The 18,455-nt window shown below is 47.6% G+C and overlaps 1 protein-coding gene and 1 long non-coding RNA gene across 3 annotated transcripts in view; one reads left to right on the top strand and one right to left on the bottom strand.

Annotated features, from left to right (window-relative positions):
- Window positions 1–2,530: 2,530 nt before the first annotated feature.
- Window positions 2,531–18,455, bottom strand: part of TRPM4 (transient receptor potential cation channel subfamily M member 4) — a 36,142-nt gene continuing 20,217 nt past the window's right edge. The window contains exons 14-25 of one of the 2 annotated variants that reach the window (XM_088027715.1): window positions 18,268–18,413; window positions 16,974–17,086; window positions 16,531–16,608; window positions 12,786–13,217; window positions 9,272–9,404; window positions 8,924–9,098; window positions 8,414–8,591; window positions 4,064–4,257; window positions 3,668–3,800; window positions 3,353–3,425; window positions 3,150–3,255; window positions 2,531–2,900 (exon numbers count right to left, since the gene is read on the bottom strand). In XM_088027715.1, the coding sequence (XP_087883841.1) occupies window positions 2,896–2,900; window positions 3,150–3,255; window positions 3,353–3,425; window positions 3,668–3,800; window positions 4,064–4,257; window positions 8,414–8,591; window positions 8,924–9,098; window positions 9,272–9,404; window positions 12,786–13,217; window positions 16,531–16,608; window positions 16,974–17,086; window positions 18,268–18,413 (1,766 nt within the window). In that variant the 3' untranslated portion in view covers window positions 2,531–2,895. Of the gene's footprint in view, window positions 2,901–3,149; window positions 3,256–3,352; window positions 3,426–3,667; window positions 3,801–4,063; window positions 4,258–8,413; window positions 8,592–8,923; window positions 9,099–9,271; window positions 9,405–12,785; window positions 13,218–16,530; window positions 16,609–16,973; window positions 17,087–18,267; window positions 18,414–18,455 lie in introns of those variants that run through there. The other variant, XR_015769191.1, reaches the window with a different exon arrangement.
- LOC148163254 (uncharacterized) lies at window positions 9,289–14,801 on the top strand. Its single transcript, XR_015769192.1, has 2 exons — window positions 9,289–9,382; window positions 12,720–14,801. It is a non-coding gene; the product is annotated as an uncharacterized LOC148163254 (long non-coding RNA).

Below are 18,455 nucleotides of genomic sequence, written 5' to 3'. Positions count from 1 at the left end.
ATTTACATTTAACCATTTCAGACCTTACTGGTTGTCAAGTTCAAGTTGACTGACCCCAGAATGAAGATGTAAGGCTAGAGAGTCAGGAGGCCTCCATGGGTGGGGCTTCCTCTTTCAAGGAGAGCTGAATAGCAAATTAATAGCTGCCTTTTCATAAAATGTGTTTACGGTGGTTGTGTCAGCAGGTGGCGCTGTTGTACTGGGAAAGGGCCTCCCTGGGTCCCGCAGCAGCCATGAAGTCACGAAAACTGTGATTTCCCTTTCTCCTTTTGGGATACTGTTGTTTCTGTACACTATCCTGGAGAGGACTACACATGCTCCAGTCTCTGGATGGGAGAATCCCGACACTTAGAGGACATTCACGGTATGGACACATGAAACATCAATTATACATTTAATAGAAGTCAAACCGGCACACTGAATTGGCCTAAAGGCCCCTACCCAACAGGGTCACTTTGGCTTCCTTTCCCCCACTATGTGCTTTATCAGTTGAAGTCAGGTCCATTTTCCTTCTTGGGGAACATGGACCAAGGAGTCTAACATGCTTAGGTCATGAAGCATCAGCTTCAGCAAAATTTTCCACCTGTGAGACATCCAAGAGCCATGAAGGCTGATCCTTGTTGGCCTCCTTTAGAGTTAGAGGCTTCAGGACCAACTGTGTGTCTTTCCTAAACTATGAAATGTCTGTTTGAGCCCAGGTAGTCCTCAGATGATGACTTGGGTAGCAGGGCCTTCATTTTTGTCTTCATTCAAGCCCCACCCATCCCTCGCTAACTGTGATTGGGTGGAGGTCATTACTAACACATCATTCCTTCCAAAGATGTACAAACGGCTGACAAGCACATGAAAAGAAGCTCAATGTCTTCAGTCATTAGGGAAATGTAAATCAAACCCACAATGACACACCACTTCACACCCACCAGGATATTGATAACCAAAGAGAACGAAAAGTAACAAGTGTTGGTGTGGATTTGAAGAAACCGGAAACTCCTGTATCACTGGTGGGAACAGGAAATGTTGCACCCACTGTGAAAATCAGCTTGGCAGTTCCTCAGAAAGTTAATCATAGAAATATCAAATTCCATTCTAGGTCTATACCCAAAAGAACTGAAAACAGTGTTCAAGCAAAAACTTGTACTTGAATGTTCACAGCAGTATTATTTGCAATTGCCAGAAAGTAGAAGCCACCCAAACGTCCATCAACAGATGAATGGATAAAAGTGATCTATACATATTATGGATATTATTCAACTGTAGGCAGGAATGAAGTTCTCATACAACATGGATAAACCTTGAAAACATTGTGCTAAGTGAAAGAAGTCAAACACAAGGGACCACATGTGTGATGATTCGATTTGTATGAAATATCCAGAATAGGCAAATCCAGAGAGCTAGAGATCAGAATGGTGGTGAGCCCTTGTTTGGAGTGATGAGCACTTCTGGAACGAGATAGTCGTAATCACTGAGCAACTTTGTGAAAGTACTAAATGCTACTGAGCTGCATGCTTCCAACAGATTAAAATGGTAAATTTTGTATTCTGTATATTTTACCATGATAAAAAAAAATACAAATTGGAACAATGAAATAAAATTGCCTCTACTTACAGACAGAATGACTGGATACAGAGAAAACCCCAAAGACTGCAAAAATTATACTAGAACTAATAAAGTGAGTTTAGCAAAATCATAGAACATGTCAATAAACAAAAGAAAGCAATATTTCTGTAAACTAGCAGTAAGCAATTAGAAATTTTTTAAAATCTCAAACAGTATTGTTATTCATATTGCCACCATCGTCGTTTACATTATTATTACGACTTGGGTTAGTGAGAATTAATTCAATCTTCCAGAGAAATCTGGTTGCCACACAACACTTGGCAATATTTAAAGCTACTCTGCACCCAAAGTGGCAGATAGTTGGAATTCCTCCAATTTGGAGGAAGGATGTTTTGGTTGTGATTTGGGGATGTGATGGTTGTTGGTGGTTTCTTGCTATTTAACTAATAACTGCTGTCAGTTCAGTCTTGTCATTACCAGTTTACTTTGTTATGGGTTGTTTAGTTAAACTGCATGTATAATGATGCATATTTGCCTCAATTCCATGTGCATGTGGCCTGCAATTTCCCACTAATTAGACTCTTTAAAGACATTTCTGCAGTTATCTACTCAAATTTGCATCATCTGTTCCCCTCTTTCCAAAGCAGATGTACATAGCTCCCACCCACCCCCACTCCAGGAAATAATTTGCTTATTATCACTGAGTTCTTTTTCCACTGGAAAGTAGAAACTAGGCAGGTGCAGACGGTTGGGGTTTCTGTCCCACTGAAGTGAGAACCATCAAAATAGTGCAGACAAGAGGTGCTGGGCCTGAGTCAGACAGGCAGAGTGGGCCTGGGAGTGGGGAACAGACCTGGAGATTATCGAGAATACGGCAACAGACTGACCAATGACCTCAAACCCAGCCCCAGCCCCCACCTCAAAAGGATCTAGATGCCCACCATTTCCCCAAGAATCAAGCATCGGACTCCACTCCTCTCAAATGGCTTTATTTCCCCAGTGTGGGGAGCTGCAAATGGGATCTGTGATCCCTATATCCCAAAGACCCTGCAGCCCTCTCCCGCCCAGCAGGCTGTGGCAGGGCCTTCAGAAGAGCAATGCCTGGGCTCCAGAGGCTGATCTTCCCCGAGCGGGACTGGTTCTAGGAGGAGCAGGGCCTGCGGTGGTTCGCATGGATGACACTCCCTGAGGTGGTCCTGACAGCAGCCCAGGTGGTCCTCCGTGAGCATGGGGCCCGTGTGGAAGACAAAGCCAGGAGGTGCAAGGGTCAAGGACCAGTAGGACTTTGGGAGCAAAAACTCCCTGTGGGGGCTACTCCTTGAAGTCCGCCAGCAGGGCTCAGTCTGGGGGGAAGAGAGGAGAGAGAACAGGTGGTGGGGATGGAGAGGAAGACAGAAAAAAATGGAAGACTGACAAAAAGAAGGAGAAAGAAGGACGAAAAGCCCAAAGGAGACGGAGAGTGTGCCCCAGGGACAATGGAAGGGCGGCGAACAGGAGAAAAACACTCAGAGATAGAGGAACAAAAGCCCCAGAACATAGGGTGGTGATGACAGAGGCCAGGGATAGACACAGGTAGACCCCACAACACTGACCTTTAGGCCCAGACAGGGCTGGAGGCGGTGGCCCCCCTGGGGGCAGCAGCGCGGAGCGGCTCAGGGAGTCGGCCACCCAGCCCAGGACACGGCTACAGTGCTGGACCTGGGGAGCAGGAGGGACAGAAGGGCAGGGGACCGGAACCTCACACCGGCACCCCCGCCCCGGCCACACTCCCGCAGCCTGGTACGGGAGTCCTCACTTCCTGCTCCAGTCCTTTCAGACGCTGCTCATACTCGCGGATCTGTCTCAACTGCTTCAACGCTGTGTCCACCCTGCAACCCACAGCAACGAGGGCATCAGGCCCAGTCCCGCCACCCGCTAGCCCTGCCCGCCCCAGAGGCCCCGCCCCCTGGAGGCCCGCCTTCCTCCCCAGCACGCCGGGGCCCCGCCCCACTCAGGCTCCACCTGGAGCCCCGCGCCTCCCTAGCCCCGGTCCGGGGCTCCTCTCAACCGAAGTCCCGGGATCCGCCCCCGGGGGCCGGAAGCCCCGGCCCCAGGCAGGACCTGCCCTCACTTTTGCGACATGCGCTTCAGACACTCGGAGTCGCTCTCCCGCTTGTCCCGCGCGCGCGCCAGAAGGAAATTCTCCTTCTGCACCGACTCCCACGTCAGCAGCCTCCGCTCTGCTTCCTTCGAGAGGTAGACCCCTGGGGGGCAGTGTTAGGACGGAGTCAAAGGGCCTGCCCCCTCCAGACCCAGCCTCCCCACCCAAGGCCTCCAGCGCGAGCCCTCCCAGACCACGCCCCGTGCAGCCCTAGGCCACGCCCTAATATTTCACACCGGCTCCCTGACCGCCTAATCCCTGCGCACTAGTGCTTCCGGACAACTTCCCCCAGCCTATCCATGCTCTTCTTTCTCTCCAGGTCCTGACCCCGGTGCTTTTCCCTTTTGTATCAAACCCCGTTCTCACGAAAATGTTCGAAGACCGGGGAGGGCGGCAAGCGGGACCGGCGCCTGCGTAGTTGCCGGATGAGGAGGCGCACGTGCGAGATGATGATAAGGGGCGGAGCCAGCGCGGGCCGAGAGTGAAATTCCCGGATGAGGCTGTAGCGCTGAGCCTTCCAATAGAGGTCGCTGTTTCCCTGTACTTTGCTGAAGGTGTGGCTGTGGGGACGAGAGGTCAAGGGTCACCAGAGGTCAAAGAGGGCAGATCAAGGTTAGATATTAGACAATATATTTGAAGTCCAAGGCAGCAGGCAGATGTCCGAATCAATAAGGTCAGAGGTATTACAGGATGCACTTAGAAGCTGGGTTAGGAGGGCAAAGAGTCAGATGTCAGGTCAAGGTGGGGATGGTGTCAGGAATTAGGATAGAGGTTATAGACAGGTTCAAAAGTCAGCTGAACACAAATAGCTAAAATCAGAAATGAAATGGAGACATTACTGCCAACTTTACGGAAATAAAAAGGATTATACAAGAACACTATCACAATCGTATGCCAACATATTAGATAACCTAAATGAAATAAATGGACAAATTCCTAGAAACATACAAATTACCTAACTGACTCAAGAAGAAAAAGGAAATCTCTCAAAGACCTATAACAAATAAAGAGATTAAATCACTCATTAAAATGCCCCAACAACAAAAATCCCAGGCCCAGATGCTTTTGCTGGTGAATTTTATGAAACATTAAAAAAAAAAAAAAAAAAAAAAGAATTAACACCGAGCCTTCTCAAATTCTCCAAAAAAACTGAAGAGGAAAGAACAGTTCCTGACTCATTCTGAGGCCAGCAGCATTACCAACCCAGATAAAGATATCACAAGGAGGGGCGCCTGGGTGGCTCGGCCGTTAAGCATCTGCCTTCAGCTCAGGTCATGATCCCAGGGTCCTGGGATCGAGCCCCGCATCGGGCTCCCTGCTCGGCGGGAAGCCTGCTTCTCCCTCTCCCACTCCCCCTGCTTGTGTTCCCTCTCTCTCTGTCTCTGTCAAAAAAAAAAAAAAAAAGATATCACAAGGAAACAAAATTACAGACCAATATTTTTTATGAATACACATGCAAATATCCTCAACAAAATACTAACAAACCTAATTCAGCTGCATATTAAAAGGATTATACACCATGACCAAGTGGGATTTATCCCAATAATGCAAAAAGGTGATTCAACATGCAAAAGTCAATATAATACACCACATTAATAGAACAAAGAGAAAAAAACCAAATGATCATCTCAAGTGACAGACACAAAAAAGGCATTTGACAAAACCCAACACCCTTTCGTGGTAAAAAAAAAAAATTTTAACTCAGAAAAATAGGATTAAAAGGAACATTCCTCAACATGGATATAGGGTACTTATGAAAAACCTACGGCTAACATCAAACTCAATGAAGAAAGACTGAAAGCTTTCCGCTAAAATAAGAAACAAGACAAGGATGCCCACTCTCACCACAGCTATTCATCATCGTACTGAAAGTTATAGTCAGAGCAGTTAAACAAGAACAAGAAATAAAAGGCATCCAAATTAGAAAGGAAGACATAAAACTATTTCTATTCACAAATGACATGATCCTATATCAAAAATCTCAGAATCACAAGAAAGCTACTAGAGCTAATAAGCAAATTCAGCAAAGTTGGAGGGTACAAGATCACCAACCAAATCCATTGTATTTCTCTACACCTGCAGTGAACAATCCAAAAAGGAAATTAAGAAAGCAATTCCATTTACAATAGAATCTTAAAAAACAAAGCACTGAGGAATAAATTTAACCAAGATGAAAGACTTTTACACTAAAAATTACAAAACAATACTGAAAGAAATTTAAAAAAGCACCTAAATAAGTGAAAAGACAAGCTGTGTTCATGAGTACAAAGATTTAACATTGTTAACATCAGAATACTACCCAAAGCAATCTACAGATTCAACGCAATTCTTATCAAAATTGGGACAGCCTTGGCGCGCCTGGGTGGCTCAGTCGGTTAAGCGGCTGCCTTTGGCTCAGGTCATGATCCTGGGGTCCTGGGATCGAGCCCCACGTCAGGCTCCCTGCTCAGTGGAGAGCCTGTTTCTCCCTCTCCCTCTGCCTGCCACTCTGCCTACTTGTGCTCTCTCTTTCTCTGTCAAATAAATAAATAAAAGCTTTAAAAAAAAAACAACAACAAAACAAAACATACCAAAATTGTGACAGCCTTTTTTGCTGAAAAGTAAAAGCCAATCCTCAAATTCATATGGAATTGCAAGAGAGCCTGAATAGCTAAAGAAATCTTGAAAAAGAACAAAGTTGGAGGACTCAGACTTCCTAATTCAAAAATTTGCTACAAAATCAAAATAGTGTGGTACTGGCATACGACAGACATATCGACTAATGGAACAGAAATGAGAGTCTAGAAATAAACCCATACATCTATGAGTATTATGGGTTGAATTGTGTCCCCTTCCCACCAAACGAGATATGTTGAAATCCTAATCTCTAGTACCTCAGAATGTGACTTATTTGGAAGTAGGGTCTTTACAAAAGTAATCAAGTTAAAATGAAGTTGTTAGGGTCGGTCCCAAGTCTAACAAGGTTGCTGTCCTTATGAAAAGGGGAAATTTGGACACAGATATGCACGCAGGGAGAATACCATATGAAGACGAAGGTAGAGAGTACAGTGATACATCTACAAGCCAAAGATTGCCAACAATCCACCAGAAGGTAGGAGAGAGGCAGGGAACAGAGTCTCCTTCACAGCCTTTAGAAGAACCAACCCTATCCATACCTTGACTTTGGACTTAGAGCATCCAGAACTGGGATGGGAAAGTTTCTGTTATTTAAAACCATCCACTTTTTGGTACTTTGTTAGGGAAGCCCCAGGAAACTAATACGATGGCCAATGGCCAACTGATTTTTAACAAGGGTGACAAGTCCATTCAATGTGGAAAAAAATAGTCTCTTAAACACAGAGACCTGGAACAACTGGATTTCTGCATGTAAGAAGAACAAAGTTGGGACTCCTACCTCACACTATATACAAAAATTAAGTCAAAACAGACCAACAACCTGAATATAAGAGCTAAAACCATAAAACATAGGAATGAAACTTTATTACCTTAGACTTGGTGATTGGTCCTTAGATATGACACCAGTGTACGAATAACAAATTTTAAACTTTTGTGCATCAAAGGGGATTATCAAGAACAGGAAAGGCAACCAACAGAATGGGAGAAAATATTTGCAAATCATATACCTGATAGGAGTTTAACATACAGAATATATAACGAACTGCTATAACTCAGCAACAAAAAGACAAACAACCCAATTTAAAAACAGGCAAAAGACCTGAATAAACATTTTCCAAAGAAGATGTACAAATGGCCAATAAGCACAGGGAAAGATGCTCAACATCTTTAGTCATTAGGAAATGCAAATCGAAACCACAACAAATACCAGCTCATACCCACTAACTAGGATGGCTATAATCTTTTGAAAAGGAAAATAACAACTCTAGGCAAGGCTGTGGAGAAATCGGAACTCTCATACGTCGCTAATGAGAACAGAAGACGGTGCCACTCCTGTAGAAAACAGTTTCAAAAAGCTAAACAGAATTACCACAGCATACCCAGCATTCTACTTTAGAAATATATCCAAAAGAAATAAAAACAAAGACTCAAACAGGTGCATGAACACTAATGTTCATTGCAGCATTATCCACAATAGCCAAGGGATGGAAACAACCGAGTTTCCAAGAACAGATGAATGGATAACAAAATGTGATAGACTGATCGACGGAATATTATTCAGCCATAAAAAAGAGTACTGATCCGTGCTACAACATGGATAAACACTGAAAACGTTATGCTAAGTGAAATAAGCCAGGCAGAAAATGACAAATATTATATAAATCCACGTATACGAAGAAACCTCTAGAATAAGCAAATTCCTAAAGACAGAAAGCAGATTCCAGGTTACCAGGGGCTAGGGAGGTAGTGGGGAATGGGAAGTTATTGCTTGCTCAGTGGGTACACACTTTGTGTTTGGAGTGATAAAATTTTTTGGAAATAGTGGTAATGGTTGTAAAACATTATGAACTTAATTAATGCCATTGAATTTGTACACTTAAAATTGGCAAATTATATGTATTTTGCCAAAATAATTTTTTTTTTTTTATTTTTTAAATATTCAGCCTGGGCTCAGGGAGAGGATCAGAGTCCAAAGTCCAGGTCAGGAGCAGAGTCTGAATTCTGGGACTAAAGAGAGAATTGATTTAGGCTGGTGTCAAGAATCATGCTGGGGTCAGGGTCAAGCTGGGTAGGTCAGATCAGAGAGCAGTCAGGCCTCACCTGAACATGGCGATGAGCAAATTGAGCAGCAGGATGTTGGCCACGAGCAGGAAAATGATGAGAAGGAGAACCACCAGCCAGTTGGCATAAAGCGAGACACAGGAGCCTGCCTGCGCCCCCGGCGGGCGAGCCCAGAAGCCCTGCTCTGACGAGCAGTTGACTTGCTCCATGAGGGCCACTGTAAAAGGAGACACTCAGAGATGGGGCCAGGGAGACAGAGACCAGAGGAAAACAGAAATTCGGAGGGGCGTGGGGGAGAGAGACCCAGAGAGACGGAGACAGAATCCCAGAGAGAGAAAGAGGAGGGGTCAGAGACCCAGAGGCAGGGAACAGAAATACGGAGAGAGAGGCAGGCAGAGTCCCATAGAGATGAAGGAGGGTAGGGGCTACTCAGAGACCTGGAGAGAGAGACGCAGAGACTTAAGGAGAGGGGTACAGAGACCCAGGGACGGGGAGCACTGGAAGGGAGGGCTCGGAGGGAGGGCGTCAGGCCCTCTCATCCCTCCATACCGTCCATGTCCTCCTGGGGGATCTGCCCAAAGATCTGCAGGTAGGGCCGGTAGAAGACACGGCGCAGGATATTCGGGAGATCACGATCCCGGGGCCTAAGGAGCCCCTCCGTGGCCACGCCGTAGGCAACCAGCCACACACCAAGGAAGAAGAGGAAGAAGAACACGTCCTTCATCTGCGAGGTAGGAAGAGAAGACCAAGTCTGGCCCCCGCCCCGGCCCCGCCCCGCCCCGGCCCCGCCCACCGAAACCCCGCCTCCGCCCTGCTCTGCGCACGCGTGCCCGCAACTCCCTGCCCCGCCCCTTCCTTCCTCTGGACCGCCCCCCCATCCGGCCCCGCCTCCCTCACCATCTTGTTCACGATGACGATCTTGGGCCCCAACTGTTTGTTGACCGTGAAGATGTGCAGCAATCGTAGCGTGAAGACCATGAAGTCGAGGCAGAGGAGAGTGCGGCCCAGGTCATACAGTCCGGGGGTCAGCCTGGGGTGCGGGGAGACACGGCAGGGGTCACTCGGGTCACGGGGTGCAAAGGAAAACCCGGGTCTTCCCAACACCAGGCTTCGGGGGACCCTGGAGAGGCCGCAGCCGGGACCCTCCAATTCACCCGGGGTTTACCCAGATTTCACAGCGCCAGGGTGAGCCGCGCACGGCGCTGGCACCCGCTCAAAAATGGCTGCGTAAATCAGGGCCCTGGCAAAAATTTGGGAGGCCCCGTAACAAGTTGGAAAAACTGCCAGAATGTTTGTCCAACCCATAAAAGGCAAAATATAGAGCGTTCCAGCAAACGAGTAAGCAGAAGACAAACGACCTAAAAGAGAGTGGATAAAGAGAACACACAATTCACAGAGGAAGGTCAAATGGCCAGTAACATCGGCAGTCCCTATGGGGGAAAATTTAAAAATTATATCCCTATTTGCATCATCATGTATTTGAACTCTGAATGGATTAAAAATCTAGAGTAAAAGGCAAGGGGCGCCTGGGTGGCTCAGTAGGTTAAGCCATGATCTCAGGGTCCTGAGATCGAACCCCGCCTCTGCCTCTGTGCTGAGTGTGGCACCTGCTTAAGCTTCTCATTCTCCCTCTCCCTCGGCCCCCCCCAACTCTCTCAAAAATAAAATAAAAAAGTACTTTTGTAAAAAAAAAACTCAAGAGTAAAAGGCAAAACATTAAAATCTGAAAATACAGAAGAATTTCATGAGCTTGATAGGATGAGATGTCACAAAACAAAAAAAGCCTTCTACACAAGTAACGTATATATAAAATCACAATACAGTAAAAGACTGATGAATTTGACTACTCTGAAATATAAAACTTCCATGCATCAAAAGATAACATAAAATGATCAACAGAGAAAGGCAAAACTATCTGCCAAAAATGCATGACCTAAATTTGATCACAAGGGAACTGAAGACAAACTCAAATGGAGGCAAATCCTACAAAATAACTGGCCTGGACTGTTCAAAGTGTTAAGATCATAAAAGCCAAAGAAGCACTGAAGAACTGGATTGGCTCCTGGGACAGAAAACGGACATGCATGGGACAATTGGTAAAGTTTAAGATCTCCTAGTTTTGATAATGGAAGGTGCTGACTTCTGGGGGTCTGGGTGAAAGATGTAGAGGAATTCTTTGTACTGTTTTTGCCACGTTTTTTATAAGTCTCGGGTTGTTTCAGATACAAACTTAAAGAATAAAAGAATGTTTAAGATAATATACAAACATGAAAAGAAACTGCAGACAGAAGGTATTTAGAACAAAACCACCAAGATTTAGGGCGCCTGGCTGGCATGGGCAGAGTGTTCGACTTTTGATCTCAGGGTTGTGAGTTCAAGTATTCACCCATGTTGGATGTAGACATTGCTTAAAGATAAAATTTTACAAAAACAAAAGACACCAAGGGCTAGGAGAGCACCTACCCGTATGCACATACAAGAGATCAACAAACATAAAGGAACGTGTATTTTCTAAAACGGCAAGGCTATGAGAAGACATTGACAGAAGGACAAGTGGCCATTTGCTATGAACAGATGCCCAAGCTAACTAGTAGCCAGGGATGCATAAATTTTAAGACAAGGAGTCATTTTTACCCATCAGAATGGGAAAAAAAAAATCTAAAGGTTAAATTGAGAGCTGCAAAATTTTAAAGACATGACATGCCAAGACCCAAAACATCCATGTTTCCAAGGATGTTTTGACGTGCCCTTTGCCCTCTGGGCACCACAAAGTATGATCTGGAAGCCACGGAAGAAATGAACTAACATGACACAGCCCAGTCTCAGCAACAGAAGATATTTGAGGTGAATTCCTGATGATCTGGTTTTGCTTATGCTAAGAAGTAAGCAGAAACAGTCAAGGTTTTTATGGACCAAAAAGGTGACAGAACATTCAAGCTTCCCTGGTAAAATGTGAATCTGGAGGGGTGCCGGCTCTTGGGCGGGGCATGGGATTCTTGATCTCGGAGTTGTGAGTTCGAGCCCCACACTGGGAGTAGAGATGACTTAAAAACTTTTAGGGGCGCCTGGGTGGCTCAGTCATTAAGTGTCTGCCTTCGGCTCAGGTCATGATCTCAGGGTCCTGGGATCGAGCCCCACATGGGGCTCTCTGCCCAGCGGGAAGCCTGCTTCTCCCTCTCCCACTCCCCCTGCTTGTGTTCCCTCTCTCGCTGTGTCTCTGTCAAGTAAATAAAATCTTTTTTTTTTTAAGATTTTATTTATTTATTCATGAGAGACAGAGACAGGCAGAGGGAGAAGCAGGCTCCCAGCTGAGCAGGGAGCCTGATGCGGGACTCGATCCCAGGACTCTGGGATCATGACCTGAGCCGAAGGCAGACAGACGCTTAAACACTGAGCCACCCAGGCGCCCCAAGTAAATAACATCTTAAATAAAAAAAAAATTTTTTTTAATCTTAAAAAAAATGTGAATCTATAAAATTTGACCCAGGAAGACTGGACCTGAGTGACATAAAAGCCACAACATAAAATTCACAAACACAGAACCTAGATTTTGACAAAATTCAGGTCCATTAGATACAACACCAATGATGAGCCAAATATTTGTTGTACGACTTACCCCAAATAATTAACAAAGTTGAAATAATTTCAGAAACAAACTGAAAATGACTGAAATGTTTTTAACGGCCCTGCAACTAAAACTGATCGAGGAAGTTTGCAGAAATGAAAACCATTCCCTGATAAGAGCTTATCTGTACTGGTAAAAATTCTGATTACAATGTTATAATTACACGGAATCATAATTATAATTAGATCGTTATAATTACTCGCTGTGAGGAAGGAACTGCAAGCTGCTCGGAGGGGCTGGAGCCTGGATGAAGAAAAGAGAAAGGAATGGAGACGCAGGCCTGCAGAGCTGGGCGGGTTTCCACCAGGCAGCGCCCCCAGGACCGGGTCCGGGGGCGCTGGGCAGCCCAGGGAAGCAGGCAGGGGGCAGGGCAGCTCTGAGAGTAAAAACAGTCTTGTGGGGATGGACTGGAGGGAAGAGGGGAGTCCTGGAGGCTGGGGAGAGGGGGCGGCGGAGCGGCCAAGGTGAGCGTGCCCGCCCCTCCCGGCCTGGCCTCGTGTCTGGGGGAAGACGGGAGTTCAGCGGGCTTCCGGTGCAGCAGCAGGGCCAGGTCTGGGGGAGCAGAGAAAAGCCCGCGAACCTGCAGATCTAGGAAAACAGTGAGGCCCTCGCCCTGGTCCCGCCGTCCCTAAAGCCAGATACCCAGGTGTGAGCAAACGGCTTGGGGACCATCTGGATGCGGTGCTTTCGATCAAGAAGGGGCTTTTGTGTGTGTTTCAGGGAAAAGCTGGCTTGGCTCCAGCCCAGCAGGGAGGCGCGGAGGTGGCAAGTGGCGGGGACACTCACCGGCAGCCCACGCCCAGGAGGAAGCAGGTGAGGGCCACCAGGTCGCACTGGTTCCAGGTGTCGGCGAGGTAGAGGCTCAGCCGGCGGCGCAGCGGGGCCTGCTGGGGGCCGGGCCCGGCGCCCCGGGTGGTCAGGCTGCCCCAACCGCCGCCCAGGCCCTGCCGGAACTCCTCGCAGAGCAGGGTGAAGACCCAGAAGTAGAGCAGCAGCTCCAGGGCACCGGGCGCCTCGGGCCGGAAGTCGAGGAGCAGCACCCGGGCGAACACCAGCAGGAAGAGGAGGTAGCTGACCACGTTGCCCATGAAGGCGGTCACCGGCGCCCCCCAGAACTGGGGCCAGCGGCGCAGGCGTGGGGGGCACCCGCCACAGCAGCCCCTGCGTGGGGGCCGCCCCAGCACCCGCACGGCCGTCTTCTCGGGGGGCTCTGCCAGCCTGGGGGGAAAGAGCAGAGGGAAGGGAGGAGGGCTCAGCCTGACCTCTGAGCCCCTCTTCACCGTCATCAAGACTTCTCACCATTCACATCTGACCTCTAACCCTGCTTGACCTGAAACCAAGTCCCCTGTCTACCATCCCCTTGACTTTTGACCCCTGTATCTGACCTCTGACCTCTGAGATCCACCCTCAAGACTGCTGACCTTCCGCCTCTGACCTTCTCCACCGTCTGACCCTGGTCTGACTTCTAACTCCAGATCCCTCGTCTTTCACCTTCACAACCTCTGACTCTATGTCTGACCTTGGACCATCTACCTGACCTCTGACCCCCTCACTTTCATGACCTCAGCTCCCCAGGTTTGACAGCCCCGTGCCTGAATATTAACTTCTGACCCACAAAGTCTGATGTCAGATTGTCCAGCCCAGTGTTCTTATATCTGACCTCAGAGCAAACAGCCATATTTGGCTTCTGAATTCTGACCTTGGTCCACTCCTATCTCTGACCCTTCTTGTCCAAGTTCTGGCCCTGTGTCCCAATTTCATCCTGACTCTTCATTCTGACCTCAAACCAGAAATGCCAAAATGAATAATACAAATAATAATAAACTCAACAAGCTAACAGGAAAAATAAACTGGCTCGGAGAGGCATCTTCTTTTTATAAACCAAGCAGAAAGAAAATAACCCAAGTGGAAACAACCCAAATGTGCATCGACTAATCTATGGATAAATAAAATGTGGTCCATCCATACAACAGAATATTATTTAGCACTAAAAAGGAATGGAGCACTGATGCGAGCTACAACTTGGAGAAACCTTGAAAACAAGATGCTAAGTTAATGAGACCAATCATAGAAGGCCACGAAGCATGACTCCATTCACACAAAACGTCAGGAATAGGAAAATTCTTTGAGACGGAAAAAGCCAATTATTGGCCGCCGAGGGCTGGGGGAAGGGAGGAATACAGAATGACCATTAAGGGGTACAGAGTTTCTTGTTGTGGTGACAAAAATGTTTTAAGATTGATTGTGGTGACAACTGCACAATTCTGTGAATATACTAAAAACCACTGAATTGTAACACCTTAAATGGGTGAACTGAATGACATGTGGATTTTATCTCAGTTAAGCTGTTCTCAAGAAAACAAGAGGAAAGAATTATAAAAGCTAAAGAAAGTGCAATGCAGAGAGGACAGGAAGTTCCCTAAAGTCGAGGGAAAACAGACTTAGAATTTTGCATTTCACCCTCTGTGGGGCCCTGGGAACAAAAATGTGTGGTCAGAATGCTCCCCGCCATCTGCCATCTTGAATCAGGCACAACCAGGCCACACAGATTCCTGGGCCCGTCCTGAGCCTCCCTGGGGGACAATCCAGGAATCTGTCCTTTTACAAAAGCTCGCCATGGAGGTGGCTCTCCACAGCTTCAGGAACAAGAAGATCTGGGTTCAAATCCCAGCTCTACCACCTACAAATCACATGAGCTGAGGCAAGTGACTCAGTGCCTCGGTGATCTCAACTGTGAAATGGGGATGATAATAGACCTTACTGCATAGGGTTGTTGAGAAAATAAACTGATTTTTGGAAGGATTCAGCACACTGGCTACCCTCTGTAAGTGTTCTGTGGCATCAGCTAATGTCACCGTTGCTGTCATCGTCATGGTGCAAAAGTTGGGAACTCCCTAGGCAAGGACATCGTTACTGATCCTGACACTGGGGACTTCTAGCCAACCGTTTTCTGTGGTCCCAATTTTTTTTCTTAGTTTTCTCTTCTATCTTGACAAATACATTGTATTCATCGTGCACTGTCTCAGAAAAATACGTACGCATATATATATGTATATATATATATATTTCAATTTGACTGCTCCTTGAGGTATGTAGTGGGTCTTACAGACTTCTGGCTTCTGATCATGTTTCTAACAGTTACCAGAAACATTTTTCTTCTGGATGTTGGAGGCCAGGGCCCTCCTTTTTCTCACCTAAGTGCCTAAAGTAGAGATGGAGGGTACAAAGATGAACATAAATGTGGGTCTCTTCCTCTCTCTATTACCAGCAATTTAGACCCTGATGCCCACACCCACCATTCAACAAAATAAATGAGACATGGATCAATAACAGCAGTAGCAATAATAAACTCCATTAATTGACTACTTCCTATGTGCTGGACACTCTGATGCGTTTTATACATTATCTCCAGGAGTCCCCCCAGCGGCCCCCCCCAGGCCCTGGGGCACACTGTATTACTCTGCACCGAGTATTTTGGTTCCCTCTCAGTGGGAGGATTAGGAGCTAAGGAGCTACCCTATGCCTCACTTTTGTCAATGAAATGTGGGCACAAGTGACATGTGTTTCTTCCACATGGAGGCTGTAAGAGCCAGTACCTGGTTTGCCATTTCTCTTTTCCCTCTGCTCTGAGACCAGGAACATCTCAGCTAGGAGGTGCTCACTCATCCCAAAGTGGAAACCATACTGGAGCCAAGACACAGACAAGCCAAAAATGGAGTGGGAGAAGTAAGCCTTCGTTGTTGACAGTCACTGAGAGTGTAGGATGTTTTCTTTTTCTCTCTCTCTTTTTAAGATTTATTTACCTATTTTAGAGAGAGAGAGAAAGCACACAAGTGGGAGGGGCAGAGGGAGAGAGAGAATCGCAAGCAGACTCTGCGCTGAGCACAGAGCCTGATGTGGGGCTCAATCTCACGACCCCGAGATCACGATCTGAGCTGAAACCAAGAGTCAGACGCTCAACCGACTGCACCACCCAGGCACCCCTAGGTGCTTTCTTATGCAGCATTGCCCAACCTAACCTAACACAGGCACAACCTTCCACATATATTCATTTTAATGAAAAGAAAACTGAGGCTTGGGGTGAAGTCACTTCTAAGGTCAAACCCAAGATTTGAACCCTCAGCACCTCCATTCGGTGGCATTATCAGAAGTTTGACAGACTATTTGCTTTGGCCTGGGTACCCCAGCATAGAGATTTAAGAGCAAAGGCCCTTGGAGTCAGAAAAAAAAAAAAAGATGAAATATCCCTAAATGAACCAAATCCACCTGATTCCATTTGCTACATCAAGATGGAAGTATGTGTAGCATGAAGTAAAGTGGTTTCCTGTGAGGAACCCCCTGGTGGCAGAACCAAACCTTGACCCAAGCCTCGAGCTTGGCATTTGGGAAACTTCCTTGGTATCTTCAGTGGTTTCATGAAGCCATAACCCCCTGAAGCTCCACTTCTCCCCTCTGGCTTTGCTCCCAGTGCCTGGTGCTCCTGAACCTGCCCAGGGTGTCCCACCTCACTTGGTGCTGGGGCTTCACTCACCCAACAGGGCCTTCCCCATTGACGCCTCGATCCATGCCAAATGCCAGGTCCTTCTGCATGGACTCCTCCTCTGACTTCCTGGCATGGAGGAAAGTACGGAGTGAGGAATGGGAGCAGAGGCGAGTGGAAGAGGAATTCTTCAGAAAGAGACCCAAACTTCTTCACCCAGAGGCATGGCAGGGAGACAGTGAAGCGTTTTCCAGAGTCACCCCAAAGAGACCTTCCCCCAGCGCCATGGCCAGAGGGCAGAGGAACTGCTCCCCAGAGACACTGCAGAGAGCCCCCCAAAAGCTCACCTCCCAGACACGCCCTCAGCCTGGGGGAGGGGGAAAGAGCAAACGGAGGGGAAGCACTGGACAGACCAAGTAGGAAGGCAGCCAGAAGTGAGCTGGAAGGAGAACCTGAGCACCCCCCTCCTACCAACCTAACCCCCGGGGACTGACCTGAAGGTGATGAGGTCGGTATAGATGAGTGGGGGGCAAAAGAAGGCGAGAACCAGGGCCCAGATGGGGGTGGTGCTGTCCATCTCCCCCCACCACTTCTGGGTCAGCAGAGACTGTGGGGTGTGAGGAGGATTAGGAGCCTGAATCTCCCCCACAGACCCTTTCCGAAGACCCCAGGCAAGAACTGGGCCACAGTTCAGCACACAGAGCAGGTGCTCAATATGACAACTGTAACTATTGGGGGTGAGGGGGAAAGAGGTCAAAGGTGAGGATGACCTGTCCCAGGTTTTAGCTGGTAGAGTTAAACAGCCAACATTTATTAACACAATACGCTAGATACCAGGCTAAGCACTTTACATTGAGTAGCCCACTTAACCCTCACCACACTCCCAGAACAGGTAATAATATTTTCTCCCTTTTCACAGACGGGGCACAGGGAGGTTAAGGAAGAGGCCCAAGCTGGAATCCATGAGTTTAACCACTATTCAAAGCAAAGAGCTCTGGGTAATTACTTGAAATGCCAGCCAGATCATTCTGACAAGTGAGGATGAGACTTCCTGTTGGGGTAAGCAGATTTCCTGTACCGAGGGTGGGACTCTCTGAGCCCCTGTCAGATGTTTTTATTTTTTTTTAACTAAGCTTTACACCCAGTGTGGGACTTGAACCCTGAGATCAAGAGTCGCTTGCTTTACACTCACTGAGCCAGACAGGCGTCACGCCCTTGTCAGATTTACATTAAGGATACTGAGAAAAATTTTTAAATGTCAGGACAGACATGATGGGAGAGACATGGGGCAAGAAGGGCTTCCCAAAGGAGAGGAATTCCTACGGAAGGGCGGGCTTCCTAAGCCAGTTTGTCTATGCCCAAAACACTAGGTAAAATTGTTCAGTGAGGTCATTCTAATTGTTGAGACCTGGAACTGAGGACCCCTTAAGGAAGTGGGAAGGACTTCCGGTAGATGACGTAGGGCTTCCTCTGGGAGAAATGGGCTTTCCTGTGGGAGAGGGGAGGACTTCTTGTGTGACAGATGGGACTTCCTATCATCACCAGGAATAGAACTTCGGAGGGTGGGCTTTGCTGTGGGAAGGCTGGCTTTCCTGTGGCAGGGGGTGGGGCTTCTTACGGGAAGCGCAGCCCTTCTGGGAGAGAATTTCTGGAGGACAGGTGGTCTCCTGCGGGGAGGGGAGGCTGGTCAAGACCATTCACTGCCCACCATGGCAGGGGCTTATCCTCCATACTTCCTAAGGTTTCCAGGTGGGAACTGTGTGGGATGTTGGCGCCTCAGATGCTCACCTGTACCCCATCCTGGGCAAAGAAGGCACGGGCATCAGCCTGCATGGCAAGCTGGAGGCAGGTGGCATCCCCCCAGAGCGGGCAGCGACGGACTAGCAGGCGAGCGGCCCGTTCCTCGCTGCTGCGGTAGCACTCACCAAAAAGGTCTGGGGGTGGGAGGTTTACGTGGAAGGGAAGAAAGAGAGCGA

This window comes from Eumetopias jubatus, unplaced genomic scaffold (genome assembly GCF_037043125.1).
Source record: "Eumetopias jubatus isolate StellerSeaLion01/CBP00866 unplaced genomic scaffold, mEumJub1_p1.0 scaffold_10, whole genome shotgun sequence".
NCBI classification, from domain to species: domain Eukaryota; kingdom Metazoa; phylum Chordata; class Mammalia; order Carnivora; family Otariidae; genus Eumetopias; species Eumetopias jubatus.
This window is presented reverse-complemented; position numbering and strand designations above follow the sequence as displayed.